Here is a 23,836-nt window from a genome sequence, read left to right as displayed (position 1 = left end):
CTCAACCACTCAATACTACACGATCAAGTACTTTTGGCCTTCAAATTTGATAATTTTAGAGTTTTCTTGAAGGTATATATACTCTGACAGGATATTTTATTTTTTACATACTGATGTTTTCCAGATGATGATAATGACTTCAAATTCTGAGTAAACATTTCTTGAATTGCAATAATTATAAGATTAAAAAAAACTACAACTAAAGAAACAACTAAGAAAAATAAGTAAAATGCAGTCTAGAAATGTTTATGTACAGCAATTCTCCATGTATGTGTCTGACACTATGTATGCTGATGGTAGTGAATTGTCACATCTGTCAGCATTAATCAAAAGCATTTATCAAATTGCAAAAATATTAAATGCCATGTGCTGTAATGAGGGTGTCAACTGTAATTGGTTCTAATGATAGCTGGGTCACAGTTCAGGCTTTAATGTATTAGATGCAATGATGCCACCTATTGGACAACAATGAAATGTGATGAAATACAAGCTTCACTTTTGAAACAAGTTTTATTTCTGCACAACATTGAATATATACAAAGTTCAACGACAAAGCATGGTGTGAAATGTTATAATAGTATAAAGTAAAGGGAGTCTAGAGATTAAGGCATGTAGGTATGATCACCACTAAAACTGTTATAATTGTGACTACCATAAAGACAGGAGCTTGTATATGTTATTACAAAGAGGTTAATGTTTTAATAGAATACACACATGCCCATAGGTATTCGTGTAAGGGGAAAAGTGTTCCCTTCGTGATTCCGTGGAATCAGTGTTTTCTGGCTGAACTACAGTGGAGAAATAGAAACACAAATAGGGAATTTTATCCTAAAAAAGTCCCTTTCATTTAATTAAGACTGTTAAAGCCTCAATATCTTAAACACAAAAAAAAATATTTTTTTGCAAATGAGGACTGGATATTGTCCCAATATCTCTTCCAGTCAAGACAAATAACTGGACATATGAGTATTGTTTTAAGATATACTTGAAAAACAATATTAACCTTTTTATTAATTAACCTTTAACTAAACACTCAAACTTAACAGGAAAAATCCACATATTGAAATTAAAATGAGACCTTTTTGGTTTCTGGTCAAAGTATTTTGAGAGAGAATAGGGATTTGTGACCTCAGTGATTCTAAAAAAGAATCTTGGCTATGGGGGCGCTGGTTTCACCTACTCAGTGCAGTCCGAGTAAAGTCAGGGCGTCATTTCCACATCCCAGTCTGTCCGTGGATCACTAAATGCAACTTCTATCAAGTATGTACCTGATTCATGTAACTGAATGACTATAACATCTAACAAAAAAACAAAAAAAAAGTGAAGGAGGTACATGTGTTGCAAAGCACTTTAAAGACCTCGTCCACATTGAATAAAAAATTAAGATTGAAAGTTAATTATTGACATTGGAAACAGTAGTTGACTAATTATTCTCAGTATAAGGTCCATTTAGTAAAGTGACTTTTCTCTTGCTGAGCATTGACCACTTCTGCTCTTAATACAGAACCTCCTGGAGATGCTTTCCGTCACCTGTTGCAATCCAACACTCCCTCTCAATCCACCTGGACAATATTAACAGTCTGTTGTCTGGATCACAGAATACAGCCTAAAACAAAGTGAGTAAGGTATAAGACAGTGAACATTCCATTTATGTAATAAACTACGTCCTTGTTTATTTTCTTTCACATAGTCTGACAGTAGTAGCTATAAAACTGACTTGTAACTTACCAAATACACACCCAACCAGTTCAATTAGTTAAAAAAAAATGCGTGGTGAAAATTACATTTTAGACAAATATTAGCTGAGCATGAGCTACATAATTCCCTACAGTTGAGCCCAAATGATTTCCAGGCTTATCTCATCTCTGCATTGATTTAAAGACAGAGCGAGTCTGCTGTCAGTCTTTCCGGATGAACTTGCGGAATGTGTTGTGTGCAACGACCCGACGATTCCCACAATGCTTAGAGAGGGAAGGAGGGCTCATCCAAAGGAGGCTGGGATTTCTTTTTAAAACACCCCCTCCAGCTCAGCTCCATTATATCTTATTTGTGCACTTGTTCCTCCTACGGCATCCTCACAGTGGATATGTATTCCCTCTCTAGCCCTTTTGCCTGGAAATAAAGTTGTCTTTTGTTTTCGGTTGGCACTGCCGCTGCATAATTACAACACCTGGTAAGATGAAACTGTTGTTGGGTTCTTGTTAATGTTAGCGTTAGTAGTTAGGCGGACACGACAAAAGTTGATAAACGGTCATTGGTTAACGTTAAACAATGGTGACGTTATTTCGGTTAATGTTAGCTAAACTTTGTTTGGTCAGCATTACCTAAATTAGAAACTTACTTTACATCTCAAGCCCAACCGTTGTATGTATCAAGGTAAATTAGGTAACGTTAGACGAGGTAACGTGAGCTAGCTAGCTAATAAGTTCTCATCTGCAGCTACTCCGGTCTTGACTATTAACGCTAAACTTGTTTGTTGTCCCCTGAAACCCACCTGTCTCTGCTGACCTTTTTTTCAGTGGCGAACGTTATTAATCTAGGTCAGTCAACGTTACTCTCACCTAACGTTAGCACATGACATTCCTCACAATTCCTTTCCGCTGAATAACACACAAAACATAACCTAGATGGTAACTTTAATTGTTTAAGCAGTAGCTCAAGACAGGCCGTGGTATGTTGTGATTATATCACAGCCACAGCGCTGTGGAGATAGGTCTGCCACTGCGCGACTATCACAGCTACGGGGCCCGTATGCGACAACACGTGTATTTAAAGTGAACCAGGGGTGCGTTGAACACCCAGTTGTGTGCCCAAGACAATTGCTTTTTTATTGCCACGAGTTTGACTACATCATTACGAGAACGGTTTACGTATGTCACAGCTGATAACTACACCCACCAAACGAGAGAAAACATCCACAAAGCCCGTTGCACACCGTTTCGAGAAAACATCGTTTTACACAGAAACCATAGCAAAACGATGTAACTTTACACCGTTTTGAGGCCATATTAAACACTGTTCCTTTTAAGGATTCAGGTTATTCTGAGTCATTCATTAAACAGGGTTATGCAAATTACTTGAGTCAGTTTGCTAGGAAGAAGAACTTATTTTTTTAAATCGACTGTGTGCTTGACCTAATTGCATTTTAACAAATTGCATACACCAAACCTACAGTAGGCCTAGCTAGGCTATGTGTTGAACACTAGCTATGTTATATCAGAAGTGAATGAATGGCTTTTGTTTATTTGCTTTACTCATCTGTTACAGATCCATTCATAGCTGGCTGATTGGCGCTATTGACTCTCTCACGCGAGAGCTCACAAGTCATCGGTGAGCCTGAGCCACGAGCGGAGACGAGCTTGCAATGTTTCGGACTGTCTGCTCGACCTAATTGCATTTTAACATACTACATTTATACACCAAAACCTACAGTAGGCCTAGCTAGGCTACATGCAGAACATTGAATGTTATTTCAGAAGTGAACAAATGGCTTTTGTTGTTGATTTGCTTTACTCTGAGCTTGAGGAGAGACTTTGCGCGCTCGTTTGAATCATCAGATCCACTCATGACAACGTAGCCAACTGATTCGCACGAGTCACCGAGGACTCGTGAGTTCTTGAGTGAATCCCACATAGACAGTTAAAGAAGAGAATCCCATGGTCTGCTAGCTTCCGGCACTGAGTCTGCGTGTCCGACTGTCTCTCTGCTCACTCAGTCGCTTGAGTAGACTTGTGGAGTCGTTGCCCATGAAATTTTAAGTTTTTCACTGCTAACATGGCTAGGAATAGTAGTAGCTAATGTTGCAAGAGGTTTGTGTGTGGTGCTGTTATCATTTTAGATTGAATTGTAGTAGGTCTCAACTGATCCGGGTTAATGAATCGCGATTCGTGAGTCAATTAAAAGACTCAGGTTATTAAAGTGTGTGAGTGAATCACGACTCAAACAGGTTTATCTGAGATTGAACGTGCCTCAGGTAATGTAAGTAGCTAGCACATACTATTTCTTTTACTCAGCGGCAAAGAATAATTGGACACACAATAACACAAACTATCTAGTCTCACTTTGCCAGACCATCCTCACACGCTGCGATTGAGGCCGCGGCCACTCCTGTGTTCTGCAGGTAAAATTGCTGTTTTTGTCAATGGAGTCGGCTAGCTTTGAAGAGAGCATAGATAATGGCTTCAGTTCCCCAGCAGAAAGGGCTTTGACAGCAAAGCGATGAAAATAATTTTAAATATAGCTTACACTGAAAAGGCACACTTTGGCGATTTTTAAACAGCTCTGTGTCATGTAATGTGTGTAACAATGAACGGCTTCCCTCAGTGGCCAGGTTATCAGTCCGTTAGTCTTACGTTTTTTTCTCAGATGCGAGTGATACTGTGTGCAAAGGAATTAAACGTTGTATAGTTATTAGATCACTGCTATGAACCAATCAGATTGCTTGATTTAAGCTACCCGTTTTATAATTGTTGTTGATTAATGGCTTGAAAGTGTCAGGTGATTGAAAATGAAACCAGAGACCATCTTGCAGTGGGATCAGATTCAAACTAGGCATACCCCCTACTCCGGCACCCTTGTTCGGACCACTCTAGGCCCCCAGAAGGTGCTCATAGCTTTGAAACAAATTTAACATAGTGGCCAAACAGTGGAATTACAACTCCCAGGCCTGATGCCTTCTGGCTAAAAAAGACATTTAGACTCCCATAGACTCCCATAGACTCGCATGGCATCAGTAGATGATTATATTTTTAAAGATTATTTTTTGGGGGCGTTTTCCCTTTATTTCAGAGTGACAGTGGATAGACAGGAAAGGTGGGAGAGAGATGACACACGGCAAAGGGCCGCAGGTTGGATCCAAACCTGGGCCGTTGCAGGCCTCAGCCTACATGGGGCGCATGGTCTTACTGGATGAGCTAGAGGTCGCCCCGGATAATTTGTTTTAATGGTCAAAAACCCTGCAAAATGACTTGTTTCACTATCTTAATTTGGTCTGAAAACATTTGCAAAGTCTAGCAGCACTGCAGTTGGGGACGAGGAAAAACTATACTCATCGTATTCAACTAAAATGCATGTTTGATGCTTGACTAGCAGTTGGTCTGACCAGCAGTGAGATGTTGCTTTTTGTAACACTAGGTCTCTTGTCTGAAACAGTAATCGTAGGAAATTGTTGGCTGCAGAGTACATTTGAAAATGCTTTTTAAAAATGGATAAACATGAATTATAGTCAAAGAACTCAAATGTGTTAGTGACAGATGAGGGATAAAGGCCCTGATGCTGACCGATCATTAAAGAGACTACATTTTCATGTCAGTCTCATATCATATAGTTTGGAAGTGCTGGTTACCCGGGTCTCGCATTGCATACACACATACGTCACTCTTGGTAAGGGTAGGATTCACTTACTGACAGAAACACATCGGCATGCATTTATAGCACACACTAGCCCGACAGTATCTAGTTAATGAGTAAACTCCTTGTCAAGGCTGTAAGGCAACGTGGAAAGTGCAACACCTGTTGTTTTGAGGAATCTGGTGTTTTTGTTAATGACAAATTATAGCCTACTTCTGTGATGATGATGTGAAACAAATATAAATTCCTTGGGTTTATTAGGAACAAGAGGGGATCACTGGTTTCCTTATGTCAGTCAGCTTTTATGGCTTTCTCAGGCAAATGGGTATAGTTTCACGGCTGTTAACCGTCAATAGCTTGATTTCATTTGTCATGACAGAATGTCAGCCACTCACTTGTTTTACTAGCCTTGTTGTTGTGGTGTTTAAGAGAAAAGGGCCCATATCTTTCTAAGTGAAACTACTTTCCACAAAACACAACATGTCGCAGTATTTTCTGCTGTTTTCCGTCTTCGGCAGGATACTTGGCAGACTTGCTTGTCTTGTTTTGTCTCTTTCAGGGAATAGAGCTGTTCCCTTTCCACCCAGAGTGGGTGAATCATTTGAGGTGTGGCTGTCACTCACAACAAGGGCCCGAACCATACAACTACAATATGGCCAATAACATACCATGAGTCTTTGAAATAAGTTTTTCAAGAATGTAATGTGATAAGAGTGCCTGTGGGAAAGGGCTTAAGCAAGTTGTGCTGTAAACTTTGTTTGTTTGTAGGACTGCAACCAACAAGTATTTTCATAGTAGTTAATTAATTAGTTGTTTTGGTCTCTAAAATGTCAGAAAATTGTGAAAAATGTCACTCAAATGGCTTGTTTTGTCTACAACTTCAAGATTTAAAGTTTACCGTCATTGAGGAGTAAAGAATCTAGAAAATATTTACATTTAAGAAGCTGAAATCAGAGAATCTTTACTTTTTTTCATGAAACCATTACTCTACGATGTATTAGGGCCACCTCAGGGGAAAAAAAATATCTAAAATAAAAACAATGTTGAAATATTACGAGTATGAAGTCATATGTTAACATTACAAGATTAAAGTTGTTGTTTTACGGTACAGCAGCAGGCTACACAATTCGACAGATCATAAAATGAATTGATCCTCATGGCACCCGGCAGGCACACTAAAGGGCCTTAGTGCTCTTTGGCTCATGGATTTTTTGATCTTTTGAATAGCCTTGCAGCCACAATATTACAAAATATTACTTTATTCCCATACAATTTTGACTTCAATCTTGTAATGTTCACATATCACTTTTTTCTCATAAAATGAATTTTTTTTTAAAATCCTCAAGGATGGCCCTAATACTCCTTTGTATAATCAATTTAATCTTTGTAGCTCTATTTCTATGCTGAGGATCTCAAATGTAGCATATGATATTCAGAAACAATCATGTACAGTATAATATTTAAAAAAAATTATTGGTTCACCTTCAGACACCTTCTACCAAGAGCCTGGGTCGGTCTGAGGTTTCATCCTAAAAAGGAGTTTTTCCTCACCGCTGTTGCACTAAATGCTTGCTCTTTGGGGAATTACTGGAATTGTTGTCTTTGTAAATTATAGAGTGTGGTCTAGACCTACTCTATCTGTAAAGTGTCTTGAGATAACGCTATGATTTAATACTATAAATAAAATTGAATTGATATTGAATTAAGTCCAAAGCATAGGTGCTGTTCTTTCTATTCCAGAAGACAGACCCGAAAATAGTAATGGGAAATATGTGATTCTTAGAGTATTGTAATACAACCTGGGACATTGTGATACTCCTTCAGGATTTTGTTTTCAGGACACAACAAAAAATGGTTGAGCAGCAGGAAGAGCAGAGGGATCTAGACAGTAGTGAGATTTGTGACTAGGCTATGGCTGCAACCAACAAATATTTTTCTTACAAATGACCTATTTTTCCTTTTAGTCTTTGCAATGGCAAAAATTGACACACTTCCTCACACTTGTGAAGATGAAACCATAGACAGTTAAAGAAGAGTGAAACGACCAAATGTCTGACATTGTAGCTATGCTAAAATCCATGGCATGGCCCTTTTTTGTCTGTTCCACAACTTTGGTCCCCAACTTTTTTTTCTTTCTTATTCATTGTAAAGAGGGCATTTTAATGGGAAGATGCTTTTCATTTGGCAAACAATATTAAAGCCCGCAGGGACTCACAATAACCTTGCAAAAACTGCACACCTGCAACATACAAATAGCTGCTCAACGTAAGTCACAGGAAAAACATAACAATACAGCATGTAGGCTACCTGTCAGTGAGCCAATTAAAATCCACACAAGATGCTCTGTGGCACAGATGAAAAGCTGTACACGGAAATCTTTCATAAACCCAGCTGCAAGCGATGTTACTGTTTTCTCATACTGTTTTCATCTTCCATTCCCTGGCAATGACTATTTCATTTTATTTTATTTATAGTGTCAAATCATAACCGATGTTATCTCAAGACACTTTACAGAACATCTCCCTTTTTACTGAGCGCAGAAAGCTCGAACAGAACCTGGCTCTTGCTTGCTGGTGGCTATCTGCAGAAAGAGCAAGAGATGTAGCTACAATAAATACAAAAATATGGCTCATAATTATTTTAGCAGTGGGTATAATTGAATGGCATAATGAACAGCGGCAATTATAGTCCCATTGATGATAATAGAACAATGACTAATAATGGGGTAATAATAGTAGTAGAAGTGGATGTCAATTGGGACCATGACAGCAGCCGCAACCACCATCCAGGTGCCACCACAATCAAAGGAAATCTGCGAAGCAAGCCACAGCAAGGAATAAATAGTAATCAAGAATTAATTAAGAGTGATATTTGTTGGATATCTCAACAATTGGAAAGATTGTCTAACAGCAAACAAGACGCATGCTTGTTTTTTTTTTTTCGTTTTTTTTTGGTCCAGACATTTCTTAACAATCATCATATATCATCTGTTCAGTTTGTTCATTACGTTGGTGTATGACCAAATAACTTAAAAACAAGTGCTGTTTACATCAGCCTCAGCTGTACTTTTAGTTTAGTGGTAATTTATAAATGTTACTATGGTAACAAGCTAAACTTAGATGATGATGATTGTGGTAAACATTACACTTAGTTAGCATTGTCATTGTAAGCATGTTGGCATGCCGGCATTAGCATTTAGCTCAAAGCACTGCTGTACCTAAGCTGCTAGTATAGCGTGAATGTCAACTTGTCTTGTTTCTTGTTAGATGACTTAAACACTTAATCGAACATCTCAATTGTAATTCTCTGTTGATCTCTGTTTTAGCACTAGTTGAATTTAAAACCTTGTTGAATGTGAGGTGTGGAAAGCCTTTCTTAGCAGTGTGGTTTTTTTTCTTCTTGTTTTGCAGGACATGTTGGTGAGCCAGAGGCTACCGGTAAAGCTGCTGTGTAAGTTTGTGTCAAACAACTCCTTAGTTCAAACAGTGATGTTTGTTTTAGGTGTGTCTGACTTTGAACAACTGCATAATTAGAATGCAGTTGGTACTGTAGCTTGGAGTTTTTTTGCAATTGTGGCTGTATTTTATACATTGTTCAAGTTTATTTGATCAATATCATTTATGTAACCACGTACACAACTATAGAGCTGGATGTTCCTCCTGTGTGTGTGTGTGTGTGTGTGTGTATTGCTACAAGCTTTCATACTGTTACCTTTTGAATCCGGTGGAGGCCTATGTACACAACAGTGTTTGCACCCAATTTACTAAGATTGTGACTAAAGAGCGTATTGTCAGTTCTTTCTGCATTTTCCTCTCAGTTTTATCCACTGGTTTAACAGGATTTTTCTCCTTTCATGATTTATTCCAGTGTCATAAGAAAACGGTGGAATCAATAACACTAAAAATAAAAAGCAGAAGTATATATGAACAAGGTGAGTCATTCTTTGTCACAGACATAGAGATTATTGGCATTGAAAGTCATTGAACAGAACAGAAATAATTTCAAAGCTGGATTTGAAAAGCTGTGTCAGTCATAGGATTATTATGGCATCTGTTAACATTGTCACACCCCATTTGGCTATGATGTGCTTCACAGAGTGGAGGAATATGCTGATTAGGTAAGAGCTTGTTGACATAAAAGTGTAATGTCTCTTTAAAATGGAACATAAAGTATTGATTTGTGTATCTGAAAACTGATACTGTACCTGTGTTACTGTAGTAAATTCATATGTAGTACAACTGTGTTCTCCAGCACTATCTCTTGTTTTCTTTGCCTGAGAGCTAACTTGAGTTGTGATGTTGCAGTTTGCCAAACCAGTTCCCCCTCTACAGTGCTAGATACTACTACTACTAGCTTTTGCAGCAGCTTATTGTTTGGATTCTGCAACATAAAAATACACTCTACTTTACAGTCCTTGTTCTTTTGTAGGTAACCTTTCTGTTTGAGGACTTGTGAATCATCAAAGTAATTTCAAACAAATAATAAAGGTAAGTTTGATTTTTGCATTTACTGTTGACTAATAAACTCTTAATCCTTGAAATCCTCATTGCTTTCAAAGTGTCACCGGGCAATAATAAATACATTGACCTAGTGTTAGTGTATTGTGGTGATGTAATCATATTGTTTTAATGTTGTACAAAACTGTTGTTAAATTGAGTCAAAGTAAACCATGAATACACATGAACAAAACTAGATATTGTAGGTTATGTTTTATACATTTAAATGGTCAAATCTGTGTTACAATGCACAATAATGTAGAAACGTTAAGAGTCCTAATAGAGAATGAATAACCGCAACACATTTGCCATCTTTGTGCCTGGACATCTTTAGACAAATGCCAGTCTTAATTAATCAAAGTAGAGTGAAAAGACAAAGGAAAACAACCACTTGCAACAGGTAATTTAAACTTCATTCCAGGTGCCTGGATAGCTCAGTTAGTAGGGCGGGCGCCTATATACAGAGGTTTACTCCTCAGCGCAGCCGTCCTGTTAAAAATAAAGGCTGAAAATGCCACAAAAAATAATCTTCCTCTGCATCTGTTGTCTCGTTCTTTACCATACTTCTTTATTTTAGTCTTTCAAATAGTATTTTTCTTTCTCTCTCCCTCCCTCCCTCCTCTGTTTGTTTCCTCTCTCTCTCTCTCTCCCCCTCTTTCAGCTCCTGGGAGAGTTTCTCCCCCAACCTTCTATGGCCTTCCTGCCTGCTTCCTTAGACCAGGCATGACCGTCTCCCCGAAAAAACACAGTGCTCAGCCTGGTTCCTCCTCCTACAACACAAGCCCCAGGTTGGTGAGTATACAGTTTTTTGTTTTGTTTTTAAACGTAATTTCCATCCTGTACATTTGTGTCTTCGACCACAACCGACAGTGTCCTAATTTATACATACATGACACAGATTATATTATTAGCTGCAGACTCTTGACTGGATAACAAAAAAATCATGTTTTTCCAGCTTCATTTCAGTCATGTGCGGTAAAAACATGATCCTGAGTCATGGGATGTCTTTTGTGGTTTTTACTGGCATTTCTCCTTTTGACATCAAGGTTGTGTTACACTTGGCATTGGTTAGATAAGATAAACCATCCAAGTCTGGTGTGTGTCCATTTTGTTTTATGTGTGCATGTTTGTGCGCTGACTTTTACCTGTTGAGCTTTATCTCATCACACATGAGCTAGATCCAAAATGGATGAGGTTGATGGCCTGCGGTTGAAGCTCTCCTCTGAGGACTCTGTGTCGCTGGCTTCCTCCTTAGCTGAGCCCATCAACCTAGAAGGTCAGTAGGTCGCTATCAGCACGATGAGAAGCTGTTAAAAGCTCCCTGTACTTTCTTTTATTTTATTTTTTTTATTTTTTTTGTCACAACAAATCTTTCACAATTGGGACATTGTACAAAATTAATTCAGTATCCCAAAACGACTTAAACAGATACAGATTTTAAGAATACATTTTTCCTGTGTACTTTTTTGATCTGGGATTTGAAGCTCATCTTGCCAGGAAATAAGAATCACAAAGTTTTGATAAATAACAATATTCTTGTTATTGTTAAAGAAATAGGTTAAATACAATTCTGTAACACAACAAAAGAAATAATCAATGCTGTTTATTTTCTTACTTTTTTTTTTTTTTTTTTTTTTTTTTTTACAATAATGGACTGAGGAAAAAAATCAGTGTGTAATGTATAATGCTGCAGTGGCATTATTGTAACATGTCCACAAAATCCACAGCTAGAAGAAGCTACAATAGTTAGAATTTCTTTTTTTTTCTTGACTTAAAACTTCCTCTGTTTGTAAGTTATGAAACGGTATGATACGACTATAACCTGGTGCCTTGTAAAGAACATTTTCTGACAAAAATAAGACTTATAATAATGAATAAAAAAAAATAATCTGTCCAGTTATGAATCACTGATACACCTACTCATATGACCACAAAGTACAAGCCTTGTTTGTGTGATAAAAGTCCTAGTGTGGCTTTCTATGTGTCATCCAGATTCCCATTATGCTCTGCTGCGAGGCGAGCTGGAGTCCGACCAGCAGAACCTGGAGGCTGAGTCGTGGAACATGGCTGTGGACCAGAAATACCTGAAGACTCTTAACAAAGAGGCTGTTAAAAGGCAGGACGTCATCTATGGTAGGCTTAACTGGCTACATCTGCAAATGGCTAATCCCAAAGATATTTCAGTTATAATCATATATCATCTTAATTTAAGTGTGGTGTGTGTGGGTGTGTGGGTGGACAAAACTTTCTAATATCAATCAGTCATTGAAGAAATTAAATTTAAAAACTTTTTTACAGCTTTGACCTGGTGAAATTTCTTTTTGCCTTTTTGTTGTTAAAGTAGTAAATAGAGTACGAAAGTAATTGTCATTATGCCCCACACAAATGTTCCTATATGTTTCAGGCACTTAAGCCAGACGTATTAATCAAGAGATCCCTCTTTCTTAAATCTCCTAGAGTTGATCCAGACGGAGATGCACCATGTACGCACCTTAAAAATCCTTCTCCGTGTCTACATGCATGAGTTCAGGCAGTCTTTGCTGATAGAAGAGGCCAGGCTGGAGCGACTTTTTCCTGGGGTGGAATCCCTGCTCACCCTCCACCAGTACTTCCTTAACTGCCTCAAAGTGCGACAAAAGACAAGTCAGGAGGAAGGAAGCCCAAGCAATTACCAGATCACACATCTGGGGGATATTCTCATTTCTCAGGTAGGACAGAGTCATTTTGAAGCCATATAAGGCTTTCGTGTAAATCATTGCAGTCAATCAATCAAATTGATCTTCTTAAATTGAGTCTTAAATTTAAATATAGCCTTGTTCCTGTGTCAAATATCCTGTAAGATTATATTGAACATTTCACTTAATCTTGTCTCACCAAAACAAATAATTTTGTCATTTTAGTCGAACTGATTTCACACAAGATTTAATTTGATATATTTCATCATTATCCGATGAAAAACACAGGTAACAGAAACGCCACTGTCCTGCTATTATTTCAGATGTGAACTAACCACAGACACTCAATTATGGTCTCACAGTTTAGAATAAATCACTGATTTATGAAACTGCCATTTTAATTTACTTATTAAACAAAGGCTCCAAAGCAGGTCTGGATCGTTCAGGTCAACCTTAACCCCTGGTTGAATAATTATGAATGTAGCTTTGCAGTTACTCTGAGTCCTCAGCGGAGGTAATTATTACAACCCTATTACTTGCTTGCTCCCTGGCGGTAATGTTATTGGTATTATAAATTAGTATGACAAAATTGCACAATTTGAGTTGCAATGGCTGTTTCTGTAGGACATCCTCTCATGCTCATTGACTCCAGGGAAATGAAGAGTTTGGTTGTTAGTATATCCAGCATTTACATGCTGAAATACACTGCGGAAGGTATGATTTCCAAACAGTTGGCGGTAGCCTGCTGCAGACTTTACTTACGTTTGACAGCGTGCTGCGTGTGACATCTTTCGCGCATACGGCTTTGTTCAGTTTTGTTTGATTTACAGTTTATTAATAGTGAAGGTGTTACATTTACAAATTGCACCAAAAATCTCTTCTGTGTACCCAGCAATACACCCGCCAAGTGGGAAGTAGATTGGATAAATGATTCTTGAGGAATTCCAATGACAGACAGCCATGCTGACGGACATACTGACTGACAGACACACACACACAAACAAAGATTCCCTCCTTTTAATAGCTTGTTTGTTTTTTTATTTGGGTGACCTTTTTACATTTTGTAAATGACATGCACATAAGTTGCTACCATTGCTCCCAGGAGCTTTTTGCCTATTGTCGTTAGACCACAACATGGAGCCCTGACATTAATATTGGGACACGCACAAATACAAGGTCAGGTTTGAGGTTTGCTTCACCAACTATTTGATATTGTGATAGCAGCACCTTGCTCTTGCCGACTGAGTGTATCGGGGTCCAAAGGCTGGTATGTTTGCAACGCACTGAAAGGGAAGAAATCTAAATTTGTTTTTTTCCTTCTTGTGTTAGTTTTCAGGACCAGTGGGAGAAGGAATGATGGAGTGTTACAGTGTTTTTTGCGGTCATTACAATGAAGCTATCACCTCCTACAAAGAGCAGTTGCAGAATAACAAGAAACTGCAGGTCCTTTCTAGGGTGAGCACCCTTCCCTATGTGATCGATTTATGTTGTGGATGTGATTTTCTTCAAGACTGTGGCATGTGGTTTGTGTTAGTTAAATGCATAAAATATGCAGTAAATGCACTAGAATTGGCAAAACAAAAATTTAAATTGCATGCCTGCAGCATCACTAGCAGTATTTACGAGACCGGCCTTTTCACAAACTGTACTGACGTTCTACAATGAAGGATGCCACGAACAGTCTGTGATGCTTTACCTTAAACTGTTTTACTATGAGTTGAATGACAGGAATGATGAAACTCTTGGAAAAACAAAAGCTTGCTTTTTCTTCTATTTTTCCCGTCTTTTTTTACTTTTACAGAAAATCGGTCAGCTGCCCCTGGTACGAAGGTTAGGAGTTCCTGAGTGTTTTCTATTGGTGACTCAACGCATCACAAAATATCCTGTCCTGGTGGAGCGAATCATACAGAACACTGAAGGTAAAATCTCACCACTCATCAATCTCACTTACTTGCATCTCTACAAATTCTTTTACCTGTTACAGTCCATGCTCAGCCTGTGACAAACTGAAATCTAATCGGCTACCTTCTTTTGGTAACACAAATGGTGGCTGGAATAGTCTTACATTTAAAATAAAATAAAAAGACTGGCCAACTAATATGTTTCACGCTCCTTTCAGCTGACACCGACGAGTACAGGTCTCTGGTACAGGGTCTGGTGCTGATCAAAGACACCATCAACCAGGTGAACGCTCAGGTCAGTGAATATGAGAAAGCCGCTCAACTGAAAGACATCGGCCTGCGTCTGGAGCCAAAATCTCAGGGCCGGCTGAAGGACGGTCAGCAGCTCCACAGGGAGGATCTGCTCCAGGGAAACAGGACGCTGCTGCACAAAGGCACAGTCACCTGGAAGTCCTCCGGTAAACAAAAAGGTGTGTGTCATTGTGGTGGTTTGTCTGTGGCTTAGTCAATGACAATTGCTCACAGTCCGATGGATGGATGGATGGATGGAGGATGGATGGATGGATGGATGTACAGTGTTTAACTAGATATTCTTATTGTAAGAGCTGTCATTAATTGATGAAAGCTGAACATGTAGTGAGGCTGATGGTCTGATGATCAATGTGGTTTTCTTGCACTGCAAGGGAAGATAAATCTTCATGAAAAATGTCCTGTTTCTTAAATGGTTATATTTTCTTGTGCATTACTGATGCTTATTATAATGACACATTTATCACAGTGGTATTTAGAACAGTGTCAGAACGTGGAACAAGACAAAGTCAATAACACTGTTTTGTCTGCATATTAACCCTGACCAGGAAAAAAAACAATACAAGTGCCTTTTCATTACTGAATTTATCATGCAAAACACCTGTATGAAAATGTCTACAGTTTTTATGGTTCTCTAAATCATTCAGGTACAGACCTCTGGCTACTCTTTCACATTGCCCTAATGGGGTCTAATTGTAAACCAAATTGTGTGCATGCACGTGCACAGGTCTGATTTTTATGAAACCCTGATGGATGAGGCATCGCGTGACTGGCGGCTCAGTGGTTTACTGCAATATTATAGTGCTGACATTTGTTGATACTTGTTTACTTTGTTTTTTTAATATGAGGTTTGACTTTGGGGAAAATTGATTTTGTGAAAGGGTAAAGATTCAGAGAACCAGTATAGCTGCATATCTTTGGGGTTAAAAGAGTGTCAAAGATGAAGAGTTGCATGCAAGGCAGGCATGTCTCAGGTCCATCTTCCGTGGCAGCTCAAGTCAAAACATCAAGCACTTGTGTTGTTTTGATCCTGAGCAACATTTGTCTCCCTGCAGACATCCATGCTGTGCTGCTGTCAGACGTGCTCCTCCTCTTACAAGAGAAAGATCAGAAGTTTGTATTTGCTGCTGTGGTGAGTTCTGCCCAAACATTGAGTACATTTTGTCAAGACAGACAGATAAAAAACTCAACTTAAGGTTGTTTGCTGAGAAAGTAACACCTTGTCTATCATGTATACATAACATTTTAGTTTTAATACATATTATCAGCAATAAGGCTAAGACACAAACTTCTTTTCTTTTAAATCATTACATCAAGATATATCATATTCTTACATGATATGATGTAATAATCCAGGACCAATTGGGATAATGATTTGAATAACAATAAAACTGTATTATTTGTATTATCGTGGCTCATGCAGGATAACAAACCACCAGTGATCTCCCTTCAAAGGCTGATTGTTAGGGAAGTGGCTCATGAGGACAAAGCCATGTATCTCATCTGTGCATGCACTACTAGCATGCCGGAGATGTACGAGATCCACACACGCTCCATAGAGGAACGCCTCACATGGACCAGGCTGATACGGGAAGCTGTGAACTGGTAAGCTGAGGAGGGCTTCTAGGAGGAGAGCCAAATGAGTTTTATTGAAAAGAGCTTTTCTTTTCTTTTATTACATATCTTGAATGTTTCATAGAACAGTTGCAACAGTCTGTTAATAGCAGTGATACCTGATGATAGTTAAAAGACTGAAATGTGACTGAAATAACAGCATTAGAAATTAGTTCTGTTTGAGGGCAGTACATACTTCAAATAGTAATCAAATTCCTGCAGCTTTATCAGTAGTACATAACTTGGCTGATGATCTAACTGACAATATCAGTGGGTTTTCACGGATTCATGTCGTCTAAAATTTTGCCTACAAGACCAAACATTTCCAGCCTCCATTATGAGATTAATAAAAAAAAAAAAAGAGAGCGCACAATAAATAGAGAATTTTTGTATGGAAAAGATTATATATTTTTAAAAAAAAAACTGGTTAGAATGATGTCTTTGAAATATGAAATATGACAAAAGACAATACTGAGTAAGATGTCTGTGATTCAGCTATCCTGAAGAGGAACAGTACCGAGAACTGACTGCGAAACTGCAACAATTTCAAGGTAAGACAGCTGGCAATTTAATTATGTTCCACCAAATAAATATTCAGGTGGTGCCCAATTGTTCTGTCTACATGTGCTTAGCAAATGGCTCACTAGTGTGCTTGTATCGCAGAAAAACAAATGCAAGTCGGTTTCAAACGGAGGCAAGGTTAAAGGCCCCAAAATGTTTTAAGGTATTTGAGGAAAGGTTGGATTGTGTAAGCCAAAAGCCTTGTTGTTTGATGTTCATGAAGTAAAAATGAGGCTGTCCACACACTAAAATCTGCAAGCTTTCAAAAGACATTGCTCTACCTGATGAAGACCTTGTAGATTCAAATGTTGCATCATTTCTTGGGGGGAGTTTGTAAATTTCAGTATGCAGACATTTTTTTCTTTGTGTGCTGTTTTTTGTCTTGTTCTTTTGAAAACATCACAAACTTTACGGGAAGAGACCATGATCCTATTTGGATATACAGTGGATCCGGAATCACTGAAAAGGGTCAGCCATGTTTAGTCAACTTGCCTTTTATTTAAAGTAAGTTTTAACTATCACGTACACAAGACTTTCAGACCCTGGCAGTGTTGTAACCATAACATAACTATTTATTATTCCATTGCCCCACAGGAGGGACTATCCAATCAGTTTATTTTTCTCTGCATTTTCACTACATTTATAAGACAAACATGTTGTTTATGTTATGCTGGTTCTCTTTAGATATTCTAAAGGTAAGGGATGACCAGATAAAGCAAATGCTGACAGAGAAGCAGCAGATCTTTGCTGCTCTCTACGAGACGATGACAGAGCAGGAAACCCCCCACAAAGGGCTGCTACTCCGAGGAGATGACACTGACCTCCAGCAGGGGGCGACACTGCTCAAAGGAGCCATCAATGAGGGTAAGAGCTGAGCCAACATCAGTTTTGTGACTCCATCACATGGTTGGAAAAGTGAGACAGTATTCAGTAGCAGTTATTTTTGCATTAGTTATGACAACATGCCATAACAGAGTCAGTATTGGAATTCTGGAAAAATACACAGAAGTAAAAGTGAAATATACTCCGCTCTGTTTTCCTACAAAGCCAAGTCATGAGTCAGAGCACTGAAGTTTTTTAAGGAGGAGATTAAGGAGTTGTTTTTGCTTTTGTCTGCAGCGGAAAACCTGCAGACCCTGCTCTTTTCATGGATAAGAGACCCAAACCTTCTTATGGATGAGGGTAAGATGCAGGGGGGGCTCAGGAGGGCCGAGACCTTTGGAGTGGCTGATGCTAGCGCAAGCACCATGAAAAGTAAGCTGACACTATACTAATTTTTGTATTTTAATGATGGACTAACAAACGTGTTTATATACTTATTTTGTAATGTGCAACTTGCAGAATCTACATAAAGACAATTTGACATGCATTTTTTATAGAGATTGTCAGGGAATTCGACAACCTTCTTTGAAACTGTTAAATAGTGCATCAGGGAAGTTTACGGAAGCGTCACTTCTGGCATACAATACTGTACTTGTATAATGCTGTTTTAAATATTTGTTTAAAACATTATTGGTTTTCTTCACAATAAACCTAATCATATTAACTTGTTTTTTTGTTTTTTTTTAATAAAAAAAATAAAAAAAACAAGTTAGTAACGGCTGCTGTTTGTACCTGTACAATCAATATTCTTACCATCAGAAATTATAGGTCACTGTACTTGTATTGAATATGGCTAGTCATTAAATTTGGATGTGAGTGGCGGGTTAGCTCACTTGGTAGAGCAGGCGCACATATACAGAGCTTTACTCCTGGACACAGAGGCCGCAGGTTCAACTCTGACCTGTAACCCTTTGTTGCAGGTCACTCCCCCTCTCTCTCCCCTTTCATGTCTTCATCTGTCCTGTGGAATTAAACCTAAATGCCTCAAACTATAATTAAAAAAAAAAAAAAATATATAATATATATATATATATATATATATATATATATATATATATATTATATATATATATATATATATATATATATATATATATTATATTATATATATTTGGATGGGTATGATTTCCTTTTCTCAGATGGGGATACTGATGGCAGCGAGGGCAGTCCCTCCACTAGTGACCCTCAGCTTCAGGAAAGTTACAGCTCTGAGAGCTTGGAACCATTGGTGAGTGAGACCAATATAAAGGTTGTTATCCCTGCCTCCATCTAGTGATAAAACATGAAGTATTTACATTGCTTGTGCTCTTTTGCTATAAGGCTGATGACGACACACCAATGCCAGACTGCAGTTTAACCTCCAGTTATTTCCCTGAGGCAGAGGTAACTTATTCTAATACTTATTTTTTCCTCTGTATTCATTTTAACAGAAATATTGATATCTTTCACTGCAAGTCTTTTGGTGTGCATTATTATTTTTCTCTGTAGGTGTGTGACAGAGTGATACTGCTCGCACAGAGGCTGTACAGCTTGGAAGTAAGACAATGTAAATTGCTCTCAAGTATATATTGTATTCAGCAGGCACCTCATTTCTACATTTTTTTTTAGTTGTTTGCTATATTTGTGACGCTGAATGTGTTCTTTATATAAAAAAAGCCATAATAATAAATTAGTGTTTTCCTATAGTAGATTTCATGTTTCAATGTCATGTTTCTATTCAATTCGTCACTGGCAGGCAATCATCATCCAGCAGGACAGCCAGATTGAGCTGCAACATGCTTTTCGGACAAAGATCAAGCAGCCTGCTCGTCATTACAGCAGTGTGCTACTCGAGCAGGAGAAGCAACGCAACTTGGAGAAGCAAAAGGAGGAACTTGCCAACTTGCACAAGCTGCAGGCCCAGTTTCAAGAGGAGCAGCAGCGCTGGGAGAAGGAGAGGGAGCGGCAGAGGATACAGATTGAGACTCTGGAGGCTCAGCTGCAACAAAGGGAGGAGGACTGCCGAGAGTGTGAGAAGAAGCTCAAAGAAGAGAAGGCTGAGCTGGAGAGGTTGAAGGATGACTATCAGCAAGACCTGGAGAGGCTGAGGGAATCCACCCAATCGGTAGACAAGAACAAGGAGCTTCTGAATCAGGAGAGGGAGCGCCTAGAGAAATTAAAGAAATACCTCCCAGTACACACAACTATGATGATCCTACACATGTGAGGAATAGGATGAGAATCTGATTATTGTGTATCCATCTGTCCATCACAAACTATAATCTAGTCTAAATGACAAAAGTGGTTTTAAGTATGTTGAAATAAGATTATCAGAAGTAACCCTCACAAGTAGAAGTCAAAGGGGAGATCAGGTAATTTGTCTCCCTGACATAGCAGAGTTTGAGTTATGCATTTTCTCTTTCTCCCCAGCACTGGCCTCTGTCCAATTACCAGTCGTTCAGGGGAAGCATATTGAACGGAGGTGGGACCTGGGATCTAAAGCACCACATCTTTCCCACCAGCTCCAACTCCATGGAAACTCCTCCAAAGGTTCCACCGCGCAGGGAGAGCATCATTCCTCTGCCAGCCAAGCCTGAGCTGCCAGTCCACCTGATCAGCACCACCAACCAGGTGCACAAACCTGCTGCCGTGCAGCAGAAGATCCCCACCAAACTGGCTGCTCAGTCCAAGGAAAAGGAGAAAGTTTCAAAGAAGAAAGGGTCCCACCAGAGAACGCACAGTGCAGGTCAGGATACAGTTGAGATTTAAATCTTTGTGTATTTTTTTTTCTCAATTAGTTTTAAAACTGGCGTTGCATGCATTTACAATACAGGAGGCTTCAGAACAGAAATGAGCAGATGTTCATTGTCTTTGGACAGAGAAACATTTGCAGACGGTGACTACAATTGCCACATTTACTATTTGTTGGTTTGAAACCTTTAGCTGCAGCTGAACTTTTAGAAAACATTGTTCATCAGCAGTTGGCCAGCTGGTAAATGACAAGCTCCATCAGCTGTTAGATAAAAAAATGTTAGTGTGCCAACCCTTACCCCACTTCTCTCTTTCTACACCCAGCTGGTATTGACGTGAACCAGGTGCTGCCCATCCGAGTGACCGGGAAAGAAGGAGGCAGTCTGAGAGCCAAAAGGAACGGCAGTCCCCAAACACACTACCTGTCAGGTACAGACAAAGAATTGGCTTCTCACTCAGTCTGTTACAAACAAATTATCACCCCTACATATAATCACATTTATTCCCACATCATGGGATATCCACATTTGATTTGAATGATAGTCTGTCCAAAAGTATTTTAAGAATCAAACACTCCCCTTCACCACTACCACCTGTCTTTAAAAAAAAAAAAAAACAACAACATCCCTGCAGATCATTTATTCAAAACAGTTGCGGATGGCAAAAGAAAAACCAAACAATATAAGCAATGTATGTTGTCTTATTTAACTCTAAACTTGGGTGTATTGGATGTATTTAATAATCTGTTGTTTACTGGTAAAAGAATTAACTCTGTTTTTTTAAAGACATCTTGCACTTGATGGTCAAGTGTCTGAAAAAGTGTAATTAATGAGTGCTGCGTTCAAGGATGTTACGAGATTTTTGTTTAACAACTGTTACACAACACTTGATCAAAGTGTGTGTGTGTGTGTGGTGTGTGTGTGTGTGTGTGTGTGTGTGTGTGTGTGTGTGTGTGGTTGTGTGTGTGTGTGTGTGTGTGTGTGTGTGTGGTGTGTGTGTGTGTGTGTTGTGTGTGTGTGTGTGTGTGTGTGTGTGTGTGTGTGTGTGTGTGTGGTGTGTGTGTGTGTGTGTGTGTGTGTGTGGTGTGTGTGTGTGTGGTGTGTGTGTGTGTGTGTGTGTGGTGTGTGTGGTGTGTGTGTGTGTGTGTGTGTGTGTGTGTGTGTGGTGTGTTTGTGGTGTGTTTTGTGTGTGTGTGTCAGCTTTGACCAGGATTCAAATTACAACAGCTACTATTTTCTATGCCTGAAGGTAGTGACATCAAAATAACTGCTCCTGCTATTCCTTTCCCATCCTGTATGTGCTGCAGGTTGGCATGTGTAGCACTGGTTAGTGGCTGAGCAGCTCCCCCTTTGTGGAGAATCTGCAACCTGCCTAACATAAGTTAAGAATTGCAAGCTGATTATAAAAGCCAAACAGGAATGGGTAAAAAAAAAAAAAGAAATCACAGGCCAAACAGGACATATAGCCCCTAAACTTCCAGCAAGTGGCCGCCTCACAATATGTCTTTAAATATATTTCTAATTTCTTTTTTAAAGATGAGCCATTATCCGTGGGGATTTCCGTTATATTCTAAGCTATGTGGGTAGGAATTACTGCCCTTGCTGATACAGTAGCTTCATTTATTTAGTTTTTCATTGTCCCTTCAGGTGCCTTCAACCCACCAGGATCAATGCGCAGTATAAAAACGTCTCAGTCCTTTAGCACACAGAAGAGGAGCAGCAACGAGTCTCCACCACCGCCGACGCCTCCTCCTTTCCCCAAAGATGTTCCCAAAACAAGCACGCCGCCTCCTCCTTTTCCCGAAGAATTTCCCAAAACAAGGAAAGAGAAGGAAATATTCTTTTAATCCTAAACATAACTGGAGTTACGATGAGGCCTTGTCCATCATAAAGACTTTTACACATGGAAAGACTGATGGAGCTTTTAAAAGACATTGGACATGACTTCATGACATCCACGTGTGTCCAGCATGAAGATATTTTATTACTAGAAACCAGCTGTTTGTATTCAGACTGGTCTTGCATTGCCAGACCTATCTCCACAGGTGGAGTATGCTCTGGCTTGTTTGTATTTCTTTAAACCAATCACAATGGTCCTGGGTGGCGCTGAGCCCTGGATGCAGCAGCAGAAGTGGTAGGGCAGAGCGCCGGATGTCAGGCTATATTCTACGAATGTACATCCGTTTAGCCAGACTACATTCAGATTAGCTGAACATAAAAAAAAAAGGAAAGAATTACTGATGGACCTGTTTTATAAAGATATGTACATTTGTGTTAGTGGTTTAAAAAAATGTAAAAAGCTTTTTGCACATTGAGAAAGATATTTAAAATGTTGCAAAACCTTTCATTGCCAAAGTTATTTTTTTCATTTTTATTTTTAAATGAAGGTAGGTTGTCTTTAACTATTAGCACTCGTCTCACCTCGTAAGCTTTCTTTTTAATTCAACGAATACTAATACGATGTGAGGAAGCTGTAGTTTTACCAACTTTTAAATATGAGGTGCCAAGCACAAACTTTTTATTTCAGAATGAATCGGAAAACTGTAACTTTTACTGTGGTCCTGCTCCTCAGTATGTCTTATAATTAAATCATAAATTAAAAGGGTATGTGGAAGACTCTACAAGTTAGTGTTTGTAAAGCCTAGCGGCCGTTTTGGTCACTTCCTGACTGGAGACTGTGAGAGTCTACAACTCTGTATCAGTAGGGTTGTTTCAGTTTACAACCAGGCAGCTTCTGAAAGTAAGAGAAATATTTCCAAGTGACATTCCCTGTTAAATAATGTTCTAACATAATTACACAATAAACATTATGTTGATGATGAACCGCTGTGTCATTTTGGTTCCATTTAAATTTTTCTTCCCTATAGAATGAAATGTTCCTTTGACTGTGAGCGGACCGTCGTGTCTGTGTTTGGGCACAGTACTCACGATGGCAACAATTCTTGTATTAATTTCTATACAGGCATACAGTGGGGCTCGAAGGTTTGGGCACCCCAGGTAAAAAAAAAAAAAAAATTATGTGCATAAAGAAGCTAAGAAAAGCTGTAATCTCCAAAAGGCATCAAATGACAGATTAGACATTTGTAAAATGTCATAATTTTAGATTTTATTTCCATCATTTACGCTTTCAAAATATGTGATTTGAACTACTACAAAGAACTTCTACAAACTACTAATTTTTTCTATTTTTATTGCCACTCTTCATTCTAACCCCAACCGGCCCGTCAGACACCGCCTACCAAGAGCCTGGGTCTGACCGAGGTTTCTGCCTAAAAGGAAGTTTTTCCTCGCCACTGTCGCACTGTTGCTTGCTCTGGAGG

At 38.9% G+C, this 23,836-nt stretch overlaps 1 protein-coding gene and 1 long non-coding RNA gene across 2 annotated transcripts in view; both read left to right on the top strand.

Annotated features, from left to right (window-relative positions):
* LOC116698725 (uncharacterized) overlaps positions 1 to 23,836 on the top strand; it is a 350,926-nt gene that overhangs the window by 196,656 nt on the left and 130,434 nt on the right. The gene's annotated exons all lie outside the window — the stretch shown is intronic.
* arhgef18a (rho/rac guanine nucleotide exchange factor (GEF) 18a) lies at positions 1,908 to 22,597 on the top strand. The gene is given in 25 exon segments (XM_032530806.1): positions 1,908 to 2,173; positions 8,760 to 8,799; positions 9,217 to 9,280; positions 9,778 to 9,836; positions 10,210 to 10,245; positions 10,507 to 10,633; positions 11,024 to 11,121; positions 11,838 to 11,978; positions 12,303 to 12,553; positions 13,850 to 13,975; positions 14,322 to 14,439; positions 14,640 to 14,891; positions 15,786 to 15,862; positions 16,154 to 16,335; positions 16,840 to 16,895; positions 17,590 to 17,769; positions 18,025 to 18,159; positions 18,927 to 19,015; positions 19,108 to 19,170; positions 19,276 to 19,323; positions 19,523 to 19,964; positions 19,967 to 19,989; positions 20,197 to 20,512; positions 20,842 to 20,946; positions 22,164 to 22,597. Coding segments are annotated over 20 exon segments (2,967 nt in total). The 5' UTR covers positions 1,908 to 2,173; positions 8,760 to 8,799; positions 9,217 to 9,280; positions 9,778 to 9,836; positions 10,210 to 10,245; positions 10,507 to 10,568; the 3' UTR covers positions 22,364 to 22,597.

Source organism: Etheostoma spectabile, chromosome 12 (assembly GCF_008692095.1).
Source record: "Etheostoma spectabile isolate EspeVRDwgs_2016 chromosome 12, UIUC_Espe_1.0, whole genome shotgun sequence".
Taxonomy (NCBI): domain Eukaryota; kingdom Metazoa; phylum Chordata; class Actinopteri; order Perciformes; family Percidae; genus Etheostoma; species Etheostoma spectabile.
Note: the sequence above shows the minus strand (reverse complement) of the source record. Positions and strands in the feature narration are given on the sequence as shown.